Here is a 19586-nt window from a genome sequence, read left to right on the forward strand (position 1 = left end):
CCGCCCGCTAGAGCACGAGTTTACTCTTTCAGGGGCGATCTAAAGTTTTTTCTGTTTATATTATATTTTATGTTGCAATTATTAGCAAAATAAATAAATAAAATAAATTTAGGCGTTTTAGATCCTGTATAATTTTAATAGGGGGGTTCTTTGTACATGAAACGTAGATATATCTTAATACAGAGTGCGTCAGAAAGAACGGATGGATTTTACATGGCAAGAAAATTGTAAAGATTCATCAAATCAAAAATTTATTGTTATCAACATATTCACCAATACATGCAGTTTATTTATGGAAAACAACATTATCCATATGATGTCCTTGGCTTTCAATACAGGCATCGAGGCGTTTTCTGATGTTCGCCATCACTTTCACAGTCATAGCTGGTGCAATTGCCACGATTTCTTCACGAATCGCTGTCTTCAGTTCGTCCAGTGTATGTGATCGATGTTTACAAACTTACGCCTTCAAATGGTCCCAAAGAAAGAAGTCGCAGGGCGCGAGATCTTACCGTAGCCTCGGACAATCTCAGTGCAATAGAATTTCGTCCAGGTGATTTCTTCTTTAATGTTGAACCTGTGATACGAAATGAAGCCACCCACCGCAAAATTGTATTCCGAGTTGGAATCCTAGCGTGACATCCGATGTCGAAATGAGTCCTGAGTGGCGATCACAGACTCTTCATTTTTCAAAAATGTCTCTACGATGAAAGCACGTTGTACACCAGACCAACACCATATTCTCAACTGAAACTGCATTCTATGGCTGACCCAACAGTCGTGGTCCCCCTCACTATATCTCTCTCCTCGTTGCGTATCGATAGTTTGAAATCCATCCGTTCTTTCTGACGCACCCTTTACATACGTCTAAGACGTAGCAAACAAAATATATACGCAACTAGAATTCCGTTTCAGTGATAATATACGGTATTTCATTAAACTTCTGTAACTCGCCATCGGCATTTGGAAAATGGAACATCAGTATGTTATAACCTGAAAATCTATAAATTCGTCGAGTAAGAGTTTTTTCCCCCCTTTACAAATGCGTTTTTTTCTTTCCCCCCCTCTTTTTTTTTCTAGCTGTTGGTGTTTATACACAAAATAACGTACAGAAGACTATATGAAATTTAAATAAACTACAAAGATATAGGGCCACTACTTATTAATTAATTCAATTCCAACGGTTTTGCTGTTACATCATTTTCTTGTAGTTTTCGTTCCAAATCTGCGTGTGGCTAGAGTCGCTTAGCCAGCGATTTCTATGCGCATGCGCTATGTTAATCATGAATCATCGTTACGCTGAGGATGTTCATGCAGAAAAACTATAAAAAATATGTTATAAAAATTGGCAAAACATACAATAAAAACACACCACAACAATTTCTGAATTGGCTCACTGAACAATCGTAGGCCTACATTGATTTAGGAGTACGTATTATAAAGACAAAAAGGAAACTGTTAAAATCCTGCATAGTTAATTGCTACGTCCATTAGGAACGCAGAAATGTCAAAGGTCATTGTGATTTATAGTGGGATTGAATACACCGATACCGATATGTCCATTACAAATTAATGTATCATAGATTTTCATTTCCCAGTAACTTTCATTAAATAACGAACCAGATTTGTTTCTAAATGTTCCATAATCATATACAATACTCATAACTACGTAACGTATAGATCATACCTTCACAAACAGCGCGCGCGCTCCTTCGGAGCGGGAGAGCTATGTTTACCGCTCGCCGAAACGGAGAGGAAGATACGTCAGAATGACATAGACTTGCTATAGGTAGAGGAGAGGGAAACGACCACTCAGCTATCTAGTGGAGTGCAGTGTGTAGGCCTATTCTCAGTAACTGTTTCACGTTGCTTACCTACTGATACAGTACAGTATGGAGGAATCTAAAAGACGGAACATAACATTTAACATTTAACGATTTACAGCTCGAACTTATTGATCTTCAATGTTCGTTTGAATAATACTACTAGCCTGGTTGAGTTTTACAAGACTAAACATTAGCAATAATATCCACGACTACACAGGCTGGCTGTGAAAATGATTGCTATGTTTGGCTCAACATTTATATTTGTGAGCAACTGTTTTCTATAATCAACTTTAATAAAGGCAGACATCGAACATCTGTAACTGATGTTTCATTACGATCAGTAGGCTACTGTTCCTTTCAGCTGCCAACAGCATAAAACCTCGTTTTGATGTACTGATAAATAAACATATAACAAAATGATATTGTGCATTTAAGTAGCTATAGAATTTCTATTATTTGTGTAAAATAAATATTTCTTTATTAATTAATAATAGTCCAAGATAGTTTTGCAAACACTGAACGGGAATTCTTTTCATAAGCACTCGTAATAGTACTTCCTTTTGTGTTTATTTTGTACGAGATCACCCCTTCTTCCAGTCCACCCTTATGCAGAGCGCAGCTAAGAACTGCATTCCGCTCATGAGCTGTGAGCCGGCTCGGAGAGCGCAAACCTTGTGCAGGCCTGGTATAGATACTTGTCTTATACAGGGTGTTAAAAAGTATTCAATATTTTAGGAGGTGATAGTATGCATCAAAACAAGAAAATAATGTCTAACAAACATGGATCCTGAGATCTGAACACTTGTTCATAGGAGATGCTCAGTGTGACGTCCATTCATGGCAATGCATTTTTCTGCCCTACAATACAGCAGACTACCAGATAATCATACCGTAGTTGACACCCCTGGCATGGAATAATGATGTGTCGCAAGAAATATTGTAAACAAAAGTCTGTATACGGATATGAGCGGGGTTCAGCAGAGATGGTGCTGTCAATTTTCGTAATCAGCATGTGTGGGCTGATGAAAATCCCCATGCAGTTGAAGAAACAAGGCATCAGCACCGATTCTCAATCAACGTATGAGCAGGTGTTCTTGGCGATAGATTTAGGGCCATACGTGCTACCACAGAGATTAACTTTACTGGGGCTCGTTATCAGGACTTTCTTATTAACGTACATATTAAAACAAATTTCAAAGAGTGCGTGATTCCTTACGCGGAAGGACAGAGGAATGCATTGCCATGAATGAATGTCACATTGAGCACCTCCTATGAACAAGTGTTCAGATCTCAGAAAGTATGTGATGTAGGACCCATATTTATTAGACATTGTTATCTTGTTTTGATGCATACTAGCACCTCCTAAAACAGGCATGTCAATTGATGCCCACAGGAGCAAGCGCGCGCTTTAGAGCTCAGGAGAGCCTGAGCGCTTTACAGCGGAAAAGAAAGAGACAGACGAAAGAGGTAGTATATGCCGCTTGGTCGAGCTATATTCAGGGATGGCCAGCACTGATTCAATAGATAAAGGGAAGAGAACTTATTAAAACTGTATACATGTTAATTTTTAGACTTGCCTGAGAAGTATAAGTGCATTATAAGAATGTAAGTTTTAATTTTAATGCACATTTTTCACAAGTTTGATTTTTTTTATTCAAAAGAAATATTTTCTCATCTTTTCGTATAGAAAAGTGAAATTTTCAGGTATAGCCCTATTTATTTAGTAGCCTTACAGAATGTTTTCGTAAATCTAATATACCGTATATACGTATTACTGAAGATAGTGTATTGAAAATTTTGAAAATATTCGCATGGAAATTGTTTCTAAGGAAATGGATTAACAAAGCAACTACTGTTACATCATAACCAAAAGATACGTGTCCATGTGTTGTAAAAATGTCAGCTCTATAGCTTCAGCAGATTTCGAGAAAATAATTTAATATTCTGATGATAGGAAGTTGCTCATAAATATTACCTTAAAAGCATAATGCGATAAGAGTTTTGTTATGTAATATTAGTTACACTTAAAACATATACAGTACCTAGGTAACTTTGCTTTGTACTGTAATATTGTTTTGATTAGCTTATTGATTACTTTTGTAAGGCTAAAGATACCATCAATATAAATTCCAACTTATCATGTCATACTCAATCTCTTTCTTTGGGATATCACTTTCTTTATGAATGATGTGTTTCATCCACTTAATACAGTATAATATTATACTACTATGGAATTTAAGTGAATATTCCTTCTTAACTCTCTATTATGTTATTAAAATTTAAAACACAAGTGCAATATTAAGAAATCGGTGTTAGTACTTTTGTTTTACAGACAATATAGATAATATTAAACAGAAAGAAGTCATATAAAAATAACGACATAAAATTTCACATTCCGTTTGAAGTTTGTGCACCACTGTTTTCTTAATCCAACAGGCTGCTTATTCATATTATACACAACCCTTGCTCTTTCCATACTTAGCGCTTGCTGCCCGCGCACGACGTCGTCAGAAAAATGCGCTTGCTTTGACATCAGTGTCCTAAAATATTGGATACTTTTTTAACACCCTGTATAGGTCGTAATCACATAAGCAAAATAAAATTTCATTTGTGACAGAGTTTATACGGTGAAAGGTGAACCCTGGGAATGCTAAAGGATTATGAACTAGAAGGCTCTGGTATATTCGAACGTAAAACTTGATAGCATATACGAACACTTTACCTTAATGTGCTTCAGCAGATAAGATATTCAATATGTGGATCGCTATGAACATAAAGAGCGACGCATGTATATACTGGAAGAGATGGGGCATAGCCTAACATTAAAGCATAGGTGGCCAAACCCTTACGCTTGCCTGTGAGGTATTTGTGTTATCAACATAAAACTCCACATAATATCAGGCTACGGGAGGACATATACTTGAATACTAACCTTTCTAGAGTCGAAACGAATGTACGAGTATTTTAACTGAACAATCAACTGTAACTTAGACAGCTGTCGGCATCTCTTGTGAGGATGGGGGCTTAGCTTCTGACAGTTATGAGTAGATTGTTATAGCTCTCTTGATCAGTATCCCTTATTCGAATGTATTACTATTATTATTATTATTATTATTATTATTATTATTATTACTTACTTACTTACAAATGGCTTTTAAGGAACCCGAAGGTTCATTGCCGCCCTCACATAAGCCCGCCAGCGGTCCCTATCCTGTGCAAGATTAATCCAGTCTCTATCATCATACCCCACCTCCCTCAAATCCATTTTAATATTATCCTCCCATCTACGTCTCGGCCTCCCTAAAGGTCTTTTTCCCTCCGGTCTCCCAACTAACACTCTATATGCATTTCTGGATTCGCCCATACGTGCCACATGCCCTGCCCATCTCAAACGTCTGGATTTAATGTTCCTAATTACGTCAGGTGAAGAATACAATGCGTGCAGTTCTGTGTTGTGTAACTTTCTCCATTCTCCTGTAACTTCATCGCGCTTAGCCCCAAATATTTTCCTTAGCACCTTATTCTCAAACACCCTGAACCTATGTTCCTCTCTCAGAGTGAAAGTCCAAGTTTCACAACCATACAGAAGAACCGGTAATATAACTGTTTTATAAATTCTAACTTTCAGATTTTTGGACAGTAGACTGGATGATAAGAGCTTCTCAACCGAATAATAACACGCATTTCCCATATTTATTCTGCGTTTAATTTCCTCCCGAGTGTCATTTATATTTGTTACTGTTGCTCCAAGATATTTGAATTTTTCCACCTCTTCGAAGGATAAATCTCCAATTTTTATATTTCCATTTCGTACAATATTCTGGTCACGAGACATAATCATATACTTTGTCTTTTCGGGATTTACTTCCAAACCGATCGCTCTACTTGCTTCAAGTATTCCTTTGCTGTGGTCGTGCCAGAGAATCAGTCCTATTCCGAGGCTTATTATAGGGATACGTAACAAGCTGTTTTTTACGGTGATGGGTTGTTAGCCCTTCGCCCAACCCCCAAGCTGGAGGACCACCCCTTATCGGCTGTCCACGACTGCTTATTCAATATATTCGCAGCTACCCTCCATATCTGGAGGCCGTCTCCTCTATCCGCAACCTGAGGACGCGCCATGCCGTGGTGATAGGGACCCACAATACATGGATTATTATTATTATTATTATTATTATTATTATTATTATTATTATTATTATTATTATTATTAACAGAGGCTAAGGGTGTTGGAAAATAAGGTGCTTAGGAAAATATTTGGGGCTAAGCGGGATGAAGTTACAGGAGAATGGAGAAAGTTACACAACACAGAACTGAACGCATTGTATTCTTCACCTGACATAATTAGGAACATTAAATCCAGACGTTTGAGATGGGCAGGGCATGTAGCACGTATGGGCGAATCCAGTAAAGCATATAGAGTGTTAGTTGGGAGGCCGGAGGGAAAAAGACCTTTGGGTAGGCCGAGACATAGATGGGAGGATAATATTAAAATTGATGATAGAGACTGGATTAATCTTGCGCATGATAGGGACCAATGGCGGGCTTATGTGAGTGCAAGAATGAACCTCCGGATTCTCTAAAAGCCATTTGTAAGTAGTAATTATTATTATTATTATTATTATTATTATTATTATTATTATTATTATTAACAGAGGCTAAGGGTGTTGGAAAATAAGGTGCTTAGGAAAATATTTGGGGCTGAGAGGGATGAAGTTACAGGAGAATGGAGAAAGTTACACAACACAGAACTGCACGCATTGTATTCTTCACCTGACATAATTAGGAACATTAAATCCAGACGTTTGAGATGGGCAGGGCATGTAGCACGTATGGGCGAATCCAGTAAAGCATATAGAGTGTTAGTTGGGAGGCCGGAGGGAAAAAGACCTTTGGGTAGGCCGAGACATAGATGGGAGGATAATATTAAAATTGATGATAGAGACTGGATTAATCTTGCGCATGATAGGGACCAATGGCGGGCTTATGTGAGTGCAAGAATGAACCTCCGGGTTCTCTAAAAGCCATTTGTAAGTTATTATTATTATTATTATTATTATTATTATTATTATTATTATTATTATTATTATTATTATTATTATAGATGTCTAGGCCAGTTATTTCTTATTCGACTGAAGATATGGAAGTGATGATTTTGGCGACGAGATTTTATGGTTGCAAAAAAACAGCACTGCAATGCAGTTAGCCTAACTAGGAAGACTAGATTATTCTGGAAAATCGTATTCCACTGCGACTTTTTTATACAAGGATCTTAAGAATGCCCGCTTGCCTGAACTAAAATTCCATTGATAAGATCTTGTCAGCTAACAATATTATCACCACAACCACCACCAACATCATTATCATCATTGTGGGCCCAGTACCCGTTCAGATCGCAAATGAAAACAGTGTAGGCCTATTCTGAAATAACTTTCCTCATAACAGTTTTGTCCCTCATTCTCCCAAAAACCCCTCATATAATCTTCTGAAATAGAATTATTATTTGGTGATAAATAAAGACGAGAATTTCATGCAATATAAAATCCCAAAATATGCATGCATTCATGTACTATTAAACTATGAAACATACACGATGAATTTTAAAATACAATAAAATATGCACTTCAATTTTTGTTCCAAATTTCTTATTTCACTTCTTCTTCTTCTTCTTCTTCTTCTTCTTCTTCTTCTTCTTCTTCTTCTTCTGCACAGTTAACAACTAACAACATTTATAAATTGGTTTCTGTGAGGTTTCTGTGCTTGTCAGTCAATATGTTTTTGTAGGCAGAGAATGACCTCTCTACTTCGCAAGAAGTTATTTTTTTATTGGGTTATTTTACGACGCTGTATTAACATCTAGGTTATTTAGCGTCTGAATATAATGAAGGTGATAATGCCGGCGAAATGAGTCCGGGGTCCAGCACCGAAAGTTACCCAGCATTTGCTCGTATTGGGTTGAGGGAAAACCCCGGAAAAAACCTCAACCAGGTAACTTGCCCCGACCGGGATTCGAACCCGGGCCACCTGGTTTCGCGGCCAGACGCGCTGACAGGTGTGGACGCAAGAAGTTATGGGTGCAAACGTGAATGAACCTTTTTCTGTTATTTAGTTTTTTTTTTCTTTCTTTTCCTTCTTCACTCCTGATTCCTGAAGCTAAAATAAAGGGCATAGAAATCGAAAAACTGTGGTGTCCACCCAAAACATTAAAATAGGCTATGTATTTAAACTGAATATAATATATATTATATGCATGATTAAACCTTAAAATTATTTACATATGCATAATGCATGTTTTATCCCAAAAAAAGGGCGAAAACATGCAAATATGCACGGAAAAAGTACACATATTTGGAACCGTAAAGTAATGAAATGGATAAGTACTAAGTTTGAGCTATGTGCTGTGTTCCTATAAAACATGCATTGGCATGGAATTCTCGCGTCTAGTGATAAATCTTCAGCTAAATTCTATTAAATAAAGAGTAGGTTTATCGAAATTTGAGATTTGAACTGTAAAATACTCTGCAGGAAGGTTGTCAAGCCCAGGCGTTCTTGGGTTTCGTAGGGAAGAAATAACGACAAGCCAGTGTACCGCTCAACCAACACGAAGGGGAAGTATTTCTCTAGACACTGTTATTATTTAATTTTTTTGTTGTCGCCGTCGTTAACCAAATTACTTCCGCTACAGAACACCTCCGGTATACATTTTTGTGAAGCCATATCTCGTTTGGAAGAGCTCCAGATCGACACAAGCCACGGCACTCTGTACGACGCGGCGATGGATGTATTAATAGACGTCAGACACTCCACATGAGGTCTGTGTCCTCCAGATTCGTATGCAGGCGCATCACACCTCGTCAGGAGCTGTTATTGAAGATCTGTTGTACTTCTCGACGCCACGTGGGTCAATTTTATAAGCTGTAGGTTCTCATTCCTGGTCACAAACTCCAGATCTTTAGGTTTACATCATTGTCCGATGGTAGATGAGGGCTTCTAAGCGGTGGGACCAAGATTAGACAGTCAACCGCTGTGGGGTAACGGTTATCATGCCTGACCGTGAAACGAGTAGGCCCGGGTTCAAATCCTGGCTGAGGTTTTTCCCTCAAGCAGTTAAGAGCAAATGTTGGGTAACTTTCGGCGCTGGACCCTGGACTCACTTCACCGTCACCTCATTCAGACGCTAAATAACCATAGCAGTTGGTAAAACATCATAAAATATACCAAATAAAAAAAGATTACATAAGCTGGATAATGAAAAAAAGAATATATACAGTCCTACCGTTCCCTATCACCTCCAAAAGTACCAGCTAGAAGAGATTGAAGTGATAGGACTTCTGGTTGGAGCAAGAGGTACCGCTACTTTCTTCAAGAAAGATGTGTTTAAGAGGCTTGGAATACCTACATCTATTATTCCGATTGTAACTTTAGCTGCATTGAAAGGATCAATTGCTCTCCTGAAGCATCACCTATATTCGAAATCAAACCAAGTTCATTAGCATTCTTTACTTTTTTGTAACACTTACCTCTCTAAAACTAGGTACATTTCCACCAATCACAAAATGTATTTGCAGCTATGTACTTGTAGGAGTTTCATTGTCAAAACAAAAGCAATGGTTCAATGAACTTGCAAAAAATTATATGGTTAAGTACTCTTTGTCCCTTGTGGCAGCCCACGAATGGTGAGAAGATTTCTAAATTACATTGTACACATACGTGATTTATGGTGAAGAAGAATTACAGAGTAATTTACAAAGTTGAAGAAATGAAGCTGTGTTGGAAAGAGTGAGTGAAGAAAAAATTATGCTGAAACTGATCTGGAAGAAAAAAAAAGAATTGAGTCACTAGCTGAGAAGAAACTGCCTACTGAAGGATGCACTGGAAGGAATGGTGAACGGGAGAAGAGTTCGGGGTAGAAGAAGATATCAGATGATAGACGACATTAAGATATATGGATCATATGCGGAGACTAAGAGGAAGGCAGAAAATAGGAAATATTGGAGAATGCTGGGTTTGCAGTGAAAGGCCTGCCCTTGGGCAGAAAACTATTAATAGACTATGAATTACAAAGTTGTACACTGAGCTTCAAAGATACCTGACCCTATAGTCGCGACGCTGTTGTTCCCGGCGTGACTCCTCTTTGCTTGCGTCTTAAGAAGTGAAGGCTCTATAAAGTCTAGGTAGGTAGTATCGTTCGCCATTTTTGTTCTTTCATTGCCGAGCTACCAGACGAGGAATCTATTTGCCACACCGTTAAACATTATCATGTCGTAGCTCCTATGATAATAAATCAAACGCAATGTAATTCAGCAAATAATTGAGCGGCAAATAACGTCCTCGTGTGCTTTCTGCGAACGCCAACGAAAGAGCCAAAATGGCGGGCGATTATATTAAGTATTCATCGAGCCTTAAGAAATGAATAATGTCTTCATCAGCGAATCACAAGACGCACACGTTTAAATGTAGCCGACCTGCAACGTGATTGGCTGCCGGAAATTAGAGCGACGGGACTATACTAATCGATAGTGATTGTTGGTGCAAGTGTGGCTTCTTTAGTTATTACTTCTATGAATAGATGGAGAAGATGACAGTCAGTGTTGCCAATAGTACATAAATATACCAACATCATAGAATTCAAAATTTCATCCCCCTCTAATGATTGTAAAAAGCACTAGGTTTAACGGGAAGCTGATACTGTCGTTTATGAGAATAATTTATACTTAATCTATATTACCATTTTTCTCCAACACTTTTTCACGGGTCTCAATAAAAGTGTGACCTATTGAGAACTATTTCAAAGTTTGTCAATTTCTTATATCTTTGGTTTGACTTATTTCGCCAAATATATCGTCTCGCTATTACCAATCTCATCGACGCTAAATAACGCAGTAGTTGATACATACTTACCTACTTACAAATGGCTTTTAAGGAACCCGAAGGTTCATTGCCGCCCTCACATAAGCCCGCCATCGGTCCCTATCCTGTGCAAGATTAATCCAGTCTCTATCATCATACCCCACCTCCCTCAAATCCATTTTAATATTATCCTCCCATCTACGTCTCTGCCTCCCTAAAGGTCTTTTTCCCTCCGGTCTCCCAACTAACACTCTATATGCATTTCTGGATTCCCTCATACGTGCTACATGCCCTGCCCATCTCAAACGTCTGGATTTTAAGTTCCTAATTATGTCAGGTGAAGAATACAATGCGTGCAGTTCTGTGTTGTGTAACTTTCTCCATTCTCCTGTAACTTCATTCCGCTTAGCCCCAAATATTTTCCTAAGCACCTTATTCTCAAACACCCTTAACCTATGTTCCTCTCTCAGAGTGAGAGTCCAAGTTTCACAACCACTCAGAACAACCGGTAATATAACTGTTTTATAAATTCTAACTTTCAGATTTTTCGACAGCAGACTGGATGATAAGAGCTTCTCAACCGAATAATAACAGGCATTTCCCATATTTATTCTGCGTTTAATTTCCTCCCGAGTGTCATTTATATTTGTTACTGTTGCTCCAAGATATTTGAATTTTTCCACCTCTTCGAAGGATAAATCTCCAATTCTTATATTTCCATTTCGTACAATATTCTGGTCACGAGACATAATCATATACTTTGTCTTTTCGGGATTTACTTCCAAACCGATCGCTTTACTTGCTTCAAGTAAAATTTCCGTGTTTTCCCTAATCGTTTGTGTATTTTCTCCTAACATATTCACGCCAACTGCATAGACAAGAAGCTGATGTAACCCGTTCAATTCCAAACCCTGCCTGTTATCCTGAACTTTGCTAATGGCATATTCTAGAGCGAAGTTAAAAAGTAAAGGTGATAGTGCATCTCCTTGCTTTAGCCCGCAATGAATTGGAAAAACATCAGATAGAAACTGACCTATACGGACTCTGCTGTATGTTTCACTGAGACACATTTTAATTAATCGAACTAGTTTCTTGGGAATACCAAATTCAATAAGAATATCATATAATACTTCCCTCTTAACCGAGTCATATGCCTTTTTGAAATCTATGAATAACTGATGTATGTACCCTTATACTCCCATTTTTTTCTCCATTATCTGTCGAATACAAAAAATCTGATCAATAGTCGATCTATTACGCCGAAAACCGCACTGATGATCCCCAATAATTTCATCTACGTACGGAGTTGATACAGCGTTGTCAAATAATAAAAATTAAAAAATTATTACCATTGTACGGATTTTCGCTCACGGTCTCTCCTGATCTTAACAATGTTAATTCAGAAATTGTTTCATAATTTTGATCTTACGCTAATTGTTATGGAAAATATCACTGAGATCTAATCCATGTAACCAATTGTTTCGAAAGTATAAAATATTCTTTCTTATTATGTTTAAACTTCCGTTTAATCACTGCGGATAGGGGAAGGAGATTGATTAATTTGTTCGTACACCAGACATCTCCAAATGCGGACCTCCCTCCCCCTTGGGGTCATGGGGTCGATATGCCGCAGAGCTATCGTGGAGACCACAGGACAACCATAAGACAACAGACAAACATCACACAGTCCCGCGAGCGGAAGATTAATTCCTTCCATTGCCCACGCCGGGGAACGAACCTGGGACCGATTGGTTAGGAAGTTTAGCCTATACATTGTCCACATAGCAACAACTGAAGTATGAAATATGTATTATATAAATAATATTCATAGTTTAATGCTTATTGTTATCTAGAACAATAATTTCGTACTATATTTACTCCACGGTGCTTACAGTGCTAAGGAAACCTTGATCCGTGTTCATTTTTTCTCTCGATCTGACACCAGACTGATGTGTAATGGGATTTCTGTTACCTGGAGTCTGAACTACTTACGACTACATTGGACGTCACTTTGACATTGGACAAAGAATCGTTCTGAAGGCTGTAAAACAAAGAAAATCGGCTCGTCTCAGAATCGAATTGTGTCTTTTCATAATCGAATTAATTGCTTTTCGAGTCCGTTTTTTATTTCTTTTTCTCGCTTTCAATGTTATTTTCTTCCCCTTTTCTCTCATTCCCTTCTTCCCAAATTTTTTCCTCCTTTTTTTTTTTATTGTGAACGTAGCAGTAGTTCTGAAATTTTATGACAGGAAGTGCTAGGAATAATGTATTATTACATGTAAATTAAAGGAAGCTACAAAACAGAGAAGAATTTGTGCTGTTCTGGTGTCGTAATTGCAGGGCTTAAGCTAGAAAATAAATAATTGTCGCAAAAATGCACAAATGAAAAATTATATTTGTGCTAATTGAAAAATGCTTATGCAATATTATAAATAACTGTGCAGAAAGAACAAATTAATAAAGTATGCAGAAACAAAAAGTTATATAATTAGTTTCTTGCAGTTTTATTACTTTCAATCCATCTTACCACACTCTAGATATACTTATGTAAGTAAGTCATTAGACTTAAGTATGTTTAGAATCAATTACTGCTAAATTTACATCACATTAAAATACGTTATTTTATAGACACTCCAAACCATACCTGCGCAAACAGTGCTCAACGAGCGCGCGCGCTCCTTCCGAGCTGGAGAGCTGTGTTTACCGCTCGCCGATACGGAGAGGAAGATATGTCAGAATGACATAGACTTGCTATAGGTAGAGGAGAGGGAAACGACCACTCAGCTATCTAGTGGAGTGCAGTGTGTAGGCCTATTCTCAGTAACTGTTTCACGTTGCTTACCTACTGCTACAGTACAGTATGGAGGAATCTAAAAGACGGAACATAACATTTAACATTTAACGATTTACAGCTCGAACTTACTGATCTTCAATGTGACCTAAGGGCTAAAGATCGTTTGAATAATACTACTAGCCTGGTTGAGTTTTACAAGACTAAACATTAGCAATAATATCCACGACTACACAGGCTGGCTGTGAAAATGATTGCTATGTTTGGCTCAACATTTATATTTGTGAGCAACTGTTTTCTATAATCAACTTTAATAAAGGCAGACATCGAACATCTGTAACTGATGTTTCATTACGATCAGTAGGCTACTGTTCCTTTCAGCTGCCAACAGCATAAAACCCCGTTTTGTACTGATAAATAAACATATAACAAAATGATATTGTACATTTAAGTAGCTATAGAATTTCTATTATTTCTGTAAAATAAATATTTCTTTATTAATTAATAATAGTCCAAGATAGTTTTGCAAACACTGAACGGGAATTCTTTTCATAAGCACTCGTAATAGTACTTCCTTTTGTGTTTATTTTGTACGAGATCACCCCTTCTTCCAGTCCACCCTTATACAGAGCGCAGCTAATATCTGCATTCCGCTCATGAGCTGTGAGCCGGCTCGGAGAGCGCAAACCTTGTGCAGGCCTGGTCTAAACATTGAAATTCTTTACTAGTAGGCCCTTCAAGATTTATTGTTAGCAGAGTGCTAACTGTTTTTACTGAAAGGCGGTTTCTAATTCCAGTTTTTACAAGATCCATGCAATTAAATCCTCGCTCACAATTTACAGTATGCGATGGAATTATATAAATCAATTAGAAGAAATTGTTCACTTAACTTACATGAATTGCATCAATTTCTTGAAATCAATTCCTGAACATCTGTTGCCCATGCCATTAGCATTTCATTTAAATTCAGATCAGTTCAAAGACATCTCTGATTTCATTTTCTCCATTACCATCTTCGTTATTGATGTTCAATGTGGTTGTCGCATTTTTGCACATTTACATTGGAAATTTGTTGCATTTTTAGAAGTCGAGTAGCAAAATGCGACAAATGAGACTATGGCTTAAATCCTGCAGGCAATAAATTGCAAACTATCAATTTCGTGGGATGGCAGTTATATATAAATTCGTACTTAGGTTTTTAAGTTTCTAACCTTGATACTTTCTCCATCTGTTTTGAAAAATTCTCTGAACTGTAAACTGTTTCAAAATATCACAGGATTTAAGTTGTTTATAAATACACTGCACTTTGAAATTCCCACTTAGTATTACAATGAAACCTGTTCAAATCGGAACCTGAATAATCCGGAATCCTGCCTATTTCGGAACAATTTATTGGTCCCTGCAAAATTCATATGTATTATGCGTAATTTTTCCTGAATAAAACGGAAACTGTCTGCTACTGTTCAAAACGGAAATAATATTTTGGACACACTACTTTAATGTAAATTATATTTTGAAACAGTATGTGCTTTCAAGGAATGTACGAAATACTAGTAGGTCACTAAGATAAAAAAACAAGTTTTCTTTGTAAAATTTTTTAGGGTGCGAGGGTGTGTTGGCCTGGTGGTCATAAATTTTATTACCCTATTGACTAGGCAGACGAGTCCCTTCAAAGATGTTCAATGCTTCACCCCTGTATACTGTCGTAGCTAGGTAGAACGCAAGTGTATTAGCGATTTTGTGGTAAAAAAAAAGTTGTGTAAAAATGTTGCACTATCATTAATCGATGAAGTAAATGTTATCGAGGAAAATGAGAAACGAAGAGTATGGAAAATAATGTTGAAATTTATGAATGGAAAACTCAGGTGTAACTTAACACTTTCAAAAATAAAGGCCGTATCATGAGTGAGTGGCTTGGGGTCAATAATGGTGACATAAAAGGAAAGAGAAAACAACTGGCTACATAGAAATAGATGAACTGTTGAGGGAGTGGATTGTTCTTGCCCTTTCAAAGATCACGCAAATTTCTGGACCCATTCTGCAAAGAAAACCCTTGAACTGGCAAAGAAATTAAATAATCCAGACTTAAAGGCTTCTAGGCTCCTACTCCAATTAAATAATGAGCTGTGATATACAGTACAGTATTATATTATAGTGTTCCATACTAAATTTAGTGTAATTAATAAACTTTATAGTGTTTAATGAGTGAGTTACGATACAATTTATACCCGAAATGAGATTTTCATCAAGATCATTCACCAATTAAATAAGTGACAGGAAGCTGATTTAATGTCAGTAGTGTTAAAAGGAATATTTGGTAATTCCTACAATTTGCGGCGTGCCATTTTGTTTTTCATTTATACAAATAATAAATATTCCATTTAAATTCACATCTGAATAACACGGAAACCTGTCCACAACGGAAAAAAAATTAGGACCATGTCACTTCCGTCTTGAACAGGTTTCACTGTATTTATATTTCAGTCCTAAATTTTACTGGTAAGAAAGGTGCTGTTATTGTGCAAGCCATTGGTTCCAAACCGTTTTCACTTGAAAACCAATCGTCCTCATTTAATGGAATGTGCGGGCCAACATTTGAAGTTATAAAATTAATGTGTACTACAAATTATTGATAAATCTACAAAATATACAGCTTTTCGGACAAAGCTTACGTTCCAACGTGATATTACTTTCGTCCACAAAATATATGGCTGGGATTTGTATATTTAATACAAACTTATAGGCAGTCAAGATATACTTAGCCTACTCGTAATATTATTTCCGACACATTTCATAGATACAATGTCAGAAAATTAACGTGGCACTTTCACTGCTGTGATTATTGACACTTTTTTTTCTGAAACAAACTTTCCAAAGACAATTTCCATTCCCTTAGGAACTTCTTCTAGTTCCATGAAATCTACTTCATCTCCTTTCTTTAGTTCTTGACATGATGGAAATTTTCTAGATTGCTGCTAGAAATTATGTGGGTAAGTACAGAAATCCGGAGATTTAATGTAATGAAATATAGTGAGAATAATTTGTTATTGACCTAAATGTGACACTTCGAAAGGAAGAGAGTAAATTCTGCGACTCAAACTTTGTCATATTGAATTTTTTGAATTGAATTTATTGAATTTCATTTACAGCCTATGAGCACAATATGTGCAATAGACAAAGTCAATAATAGGCTATAAACAATCATGAAAAGATGTGTTCATCAACCAATCAGATAGCAGTAGGTTATTTTACTACGCTTTATCAACAGCTTAGGTTATTTAGCGTCTGAATGATATGAAGGTGATAATGCCGGTGAAATGAGTCCGGGGTCCAGCACCGAAAGTTACCCAGCATTTGATCATATTGGGTTGAGAGAAAACACCGGAAAAAACCTCAACCAGGTAACTTGTCCAGACCGGGGATCGAGCCTGGAGCACTTGGTTTCGCGGCCAGACGCGCTAACCGTTACTCCACAGGTGTGGACTCCAATCAGATATGTCTGTTAAAAGATCTCCTTTCATCATCATCATCATCATCATCATCATCCTTCACGAATTAGGCCTCTGTAGACCTGTTTCGGCCCCATCTAGCAGTCTTCTTAAAGGTCTTCCTGGTCGACGATGTCCTCTAGGTTTATACTGCATCATAATTTTTGGGATTCTTGAATTTTCCATTCTTCTTACATGATCTAGCCAATTGAATTTGTATCTGCTGATTTTTTCTTCTACTGACTCTACTAATTGTTCTAAAATTTCTTCATTCCTTTTTCGGTCTAAAAGAGTATATCCTGCTGTCCTCCTCAAAAATTTCATTTCCATTGCTTTGATTCTGTTGATGTCTTTTTTCTTTAATGACCAAATCTCGCTTCCGTATAAAAGGGTGGGTAATGCTAGCATATTATATATTTTTATTCTTGTAGATTTTTGTACTAATTTAGCTTTCAATGCATTGTTTATTATTCCTAGAATTTGTGTAAATTTGGTAATTTTCTTGTTCACATCTTTTTCATTTTGATAAGATATTTCACAACCCAGATAATTGAAATTTTTTTCCAGATTGAAAACATAAGAAAGAAATTTATCAGCAATTTTTAAAGACATAATAAACTGATTACTTACTGCTTTATTTAGCCTACATTTAAGCAGGTCAAAAAGGTAGTTGTTTCTGGTATCATGTAGATATACGTTACTCCTGTGTGTCAGAATATTAATATGTAAATTATCTTTAACAAAATTTAGGGCTTACAAAATGTAATGTGATGTTGCACTTATTATTATTTTCATTCACAAATAACGGTTTGCTGTGTTCCTTCATTCATGAATTTGTTATAATTGTAATCACTTTTCTTGTACCTGAAGACCTTACGAATATGAGTACCATTAGCCCATAATAGCAGATCGCAAGAAAATAATGAGAATAAGAAAATATAGGCAACTTTGATATACTTTTTCGGTACATACATTTTTTAATTTCACAGGAGAAATAATATTCGTAACAATTTTTTGAAAACAAGATCAATATGGTAATCCCAAGTGAATATGTTGTCGGCATTAATGTCGAATAGTTTCAAGTTATCATTATCCATGACTACTGAATGAGAGAGATGCAGTAAGTGTTAGTTTTGTTAAAAAGAAATTTATTTCAACCAAACCATTTCTTGGCTTCTGTAAGAGCTGAATTAATATCACTATGACGTATCAAAAAAGTGGCATCAGTGAAAGCCACAGAAAAAACAAAACTATTGCACACCAAACCATAAACCATTGCTGAAAACAGAACAAGGCTCAGCATTGATCCTTGTGGAACACCATATTCTAAAGTCTTCATTTTAGATTTCTTTTCGTCAATAGAGACACACTGCTTATGGTTATTAAAATGAGAGACAAATAATTTCAGTTCGTTCTCTCTTTGTGAAACAGTCGAAAGTCTTACTTAAATTGCAAAATGTAGAATATACAAATTTAGTCCACAGATTCTTCAAGAATAACCAACAAAACTAATAACAACTGCAATCAAGAGCGAAGTTTTATCGAATAATTTGTTGAATATATGTTATCTTTCTAGCTTCTATAACAGTGGGCAACAATGATTTTGTTAAATGTACAATTTCTTCTGTTTCTTATGTAATGTCATCTGCTGATTCCAAAATTGTAGTCAGAATTTTTCTACCACCCACTATTTTTTTGTAATTTTAGAAAAACTGATGTATTTTTATTGCTATGTACAGTTCTTAACATGCTAATGGAAAGAAAATATTTCAAATATTTCATTTAATTGCTTTAACAATTGACCTATAACTTTAAATCACTGTTGCCTGTGAAGTCAGAATTCATAAAAATGAATTTTATTCCTCACAAGATTGTGAGAGTTAGTATTAATTCTCAGTTGATTTGAAACTTACAATCATGAAAGAAGTTTCATAACCTGTGTTTTCCTTGTCCTAATTTTAAATGTGGTAAAAGTATCTTATAAAGTGAAACATACCTCGAAATACGTTGTAAATCACAAACAACCCCGCCACTGTTAACATGAAATAAAAATTATAATTTTCAGTATTTAATTCGAATATTTTTATATTTTTTTGTTGATAGTTAATCTCTTACTTAATTACTTATTCATTTTGTTGCAGGAATTACTGGCAGATGCCAAGAAATCACAACATGATGTGAAGGTAAGTTCAAAGAAGAATGTGCTACACTACAAGCCATTTAGTTATTATGTGAGGCAAGTGTCAACAGTGGATGAAACATTGGGTCAGCTGTGAGCAGGAAATCTTCACAGAATTTGTCTGATGTCTTGCTGTTAGCTTATAATAATAATAATAATAATAATAATAATAATAATAATAATAATAATAATAATAATAATAATAATAAGTGGATGTATTCAGAAATTATACATAAAATGCATTACATTATCAAAATTTGCTCTTAAATTCAGAGCACAGGTCTTTTGACCATATGTGCTTTGCACAACCAGCCCTACTTTGTAGGTTTCTTCCTCCTCACCTATGATTAAAACTCAACCACTCTCCATAAAACACACAAATTAATAAGCAAGTGGTACATACAACACATATTATATCATATTCCCTAACTTAAGTTAATAACAGACATAGA

At 36.3% G+C, this 19586-nt stretch overlaps 1 protein-coding gene across 3 annotated transcripts in view; it reads left to right on the forward strand.

The window, feature by feature from the left end:
* The window catches only part of LOC138700328 (protein phosphatase 1 regulatory subunit 14C), a 795893-nt gene that overhangs the window by 762874 nt on the left and 13433 nt on the right, over nucleotides 1-19586 (forward strand). For all 3 annotated transcript variants that reach the window (XM_069826879.1, XM_069826880.1, XM_069826881.1), the window contains exon 4: nucleotides 19097-19138. In XM_069826879.1, the coding sequence (XP_069682980.1) occupies nucleotides 19097-19138 (42 nt within the window). The remainder of the gene's footprint in view (nucleotides 1-19096; nucleotides 19139-19586) is intronic.

The sequence above is a fragment of the Periplaneta americana genome, chromosome 5 (genome assembly GCF_040183065.1).
Source record: "Periplaneta americana isolate PAMFEO1 chromosome 5, P.americana_PAMFEO1_priV1, whole genome shotgun sequence".
NCBI classification, from domain to species: Eukaryota; Metazoa; Arthropoda; class Insecta; order Blattodea; family Blattidae; genus Periplaneta; species Periplaneta americana.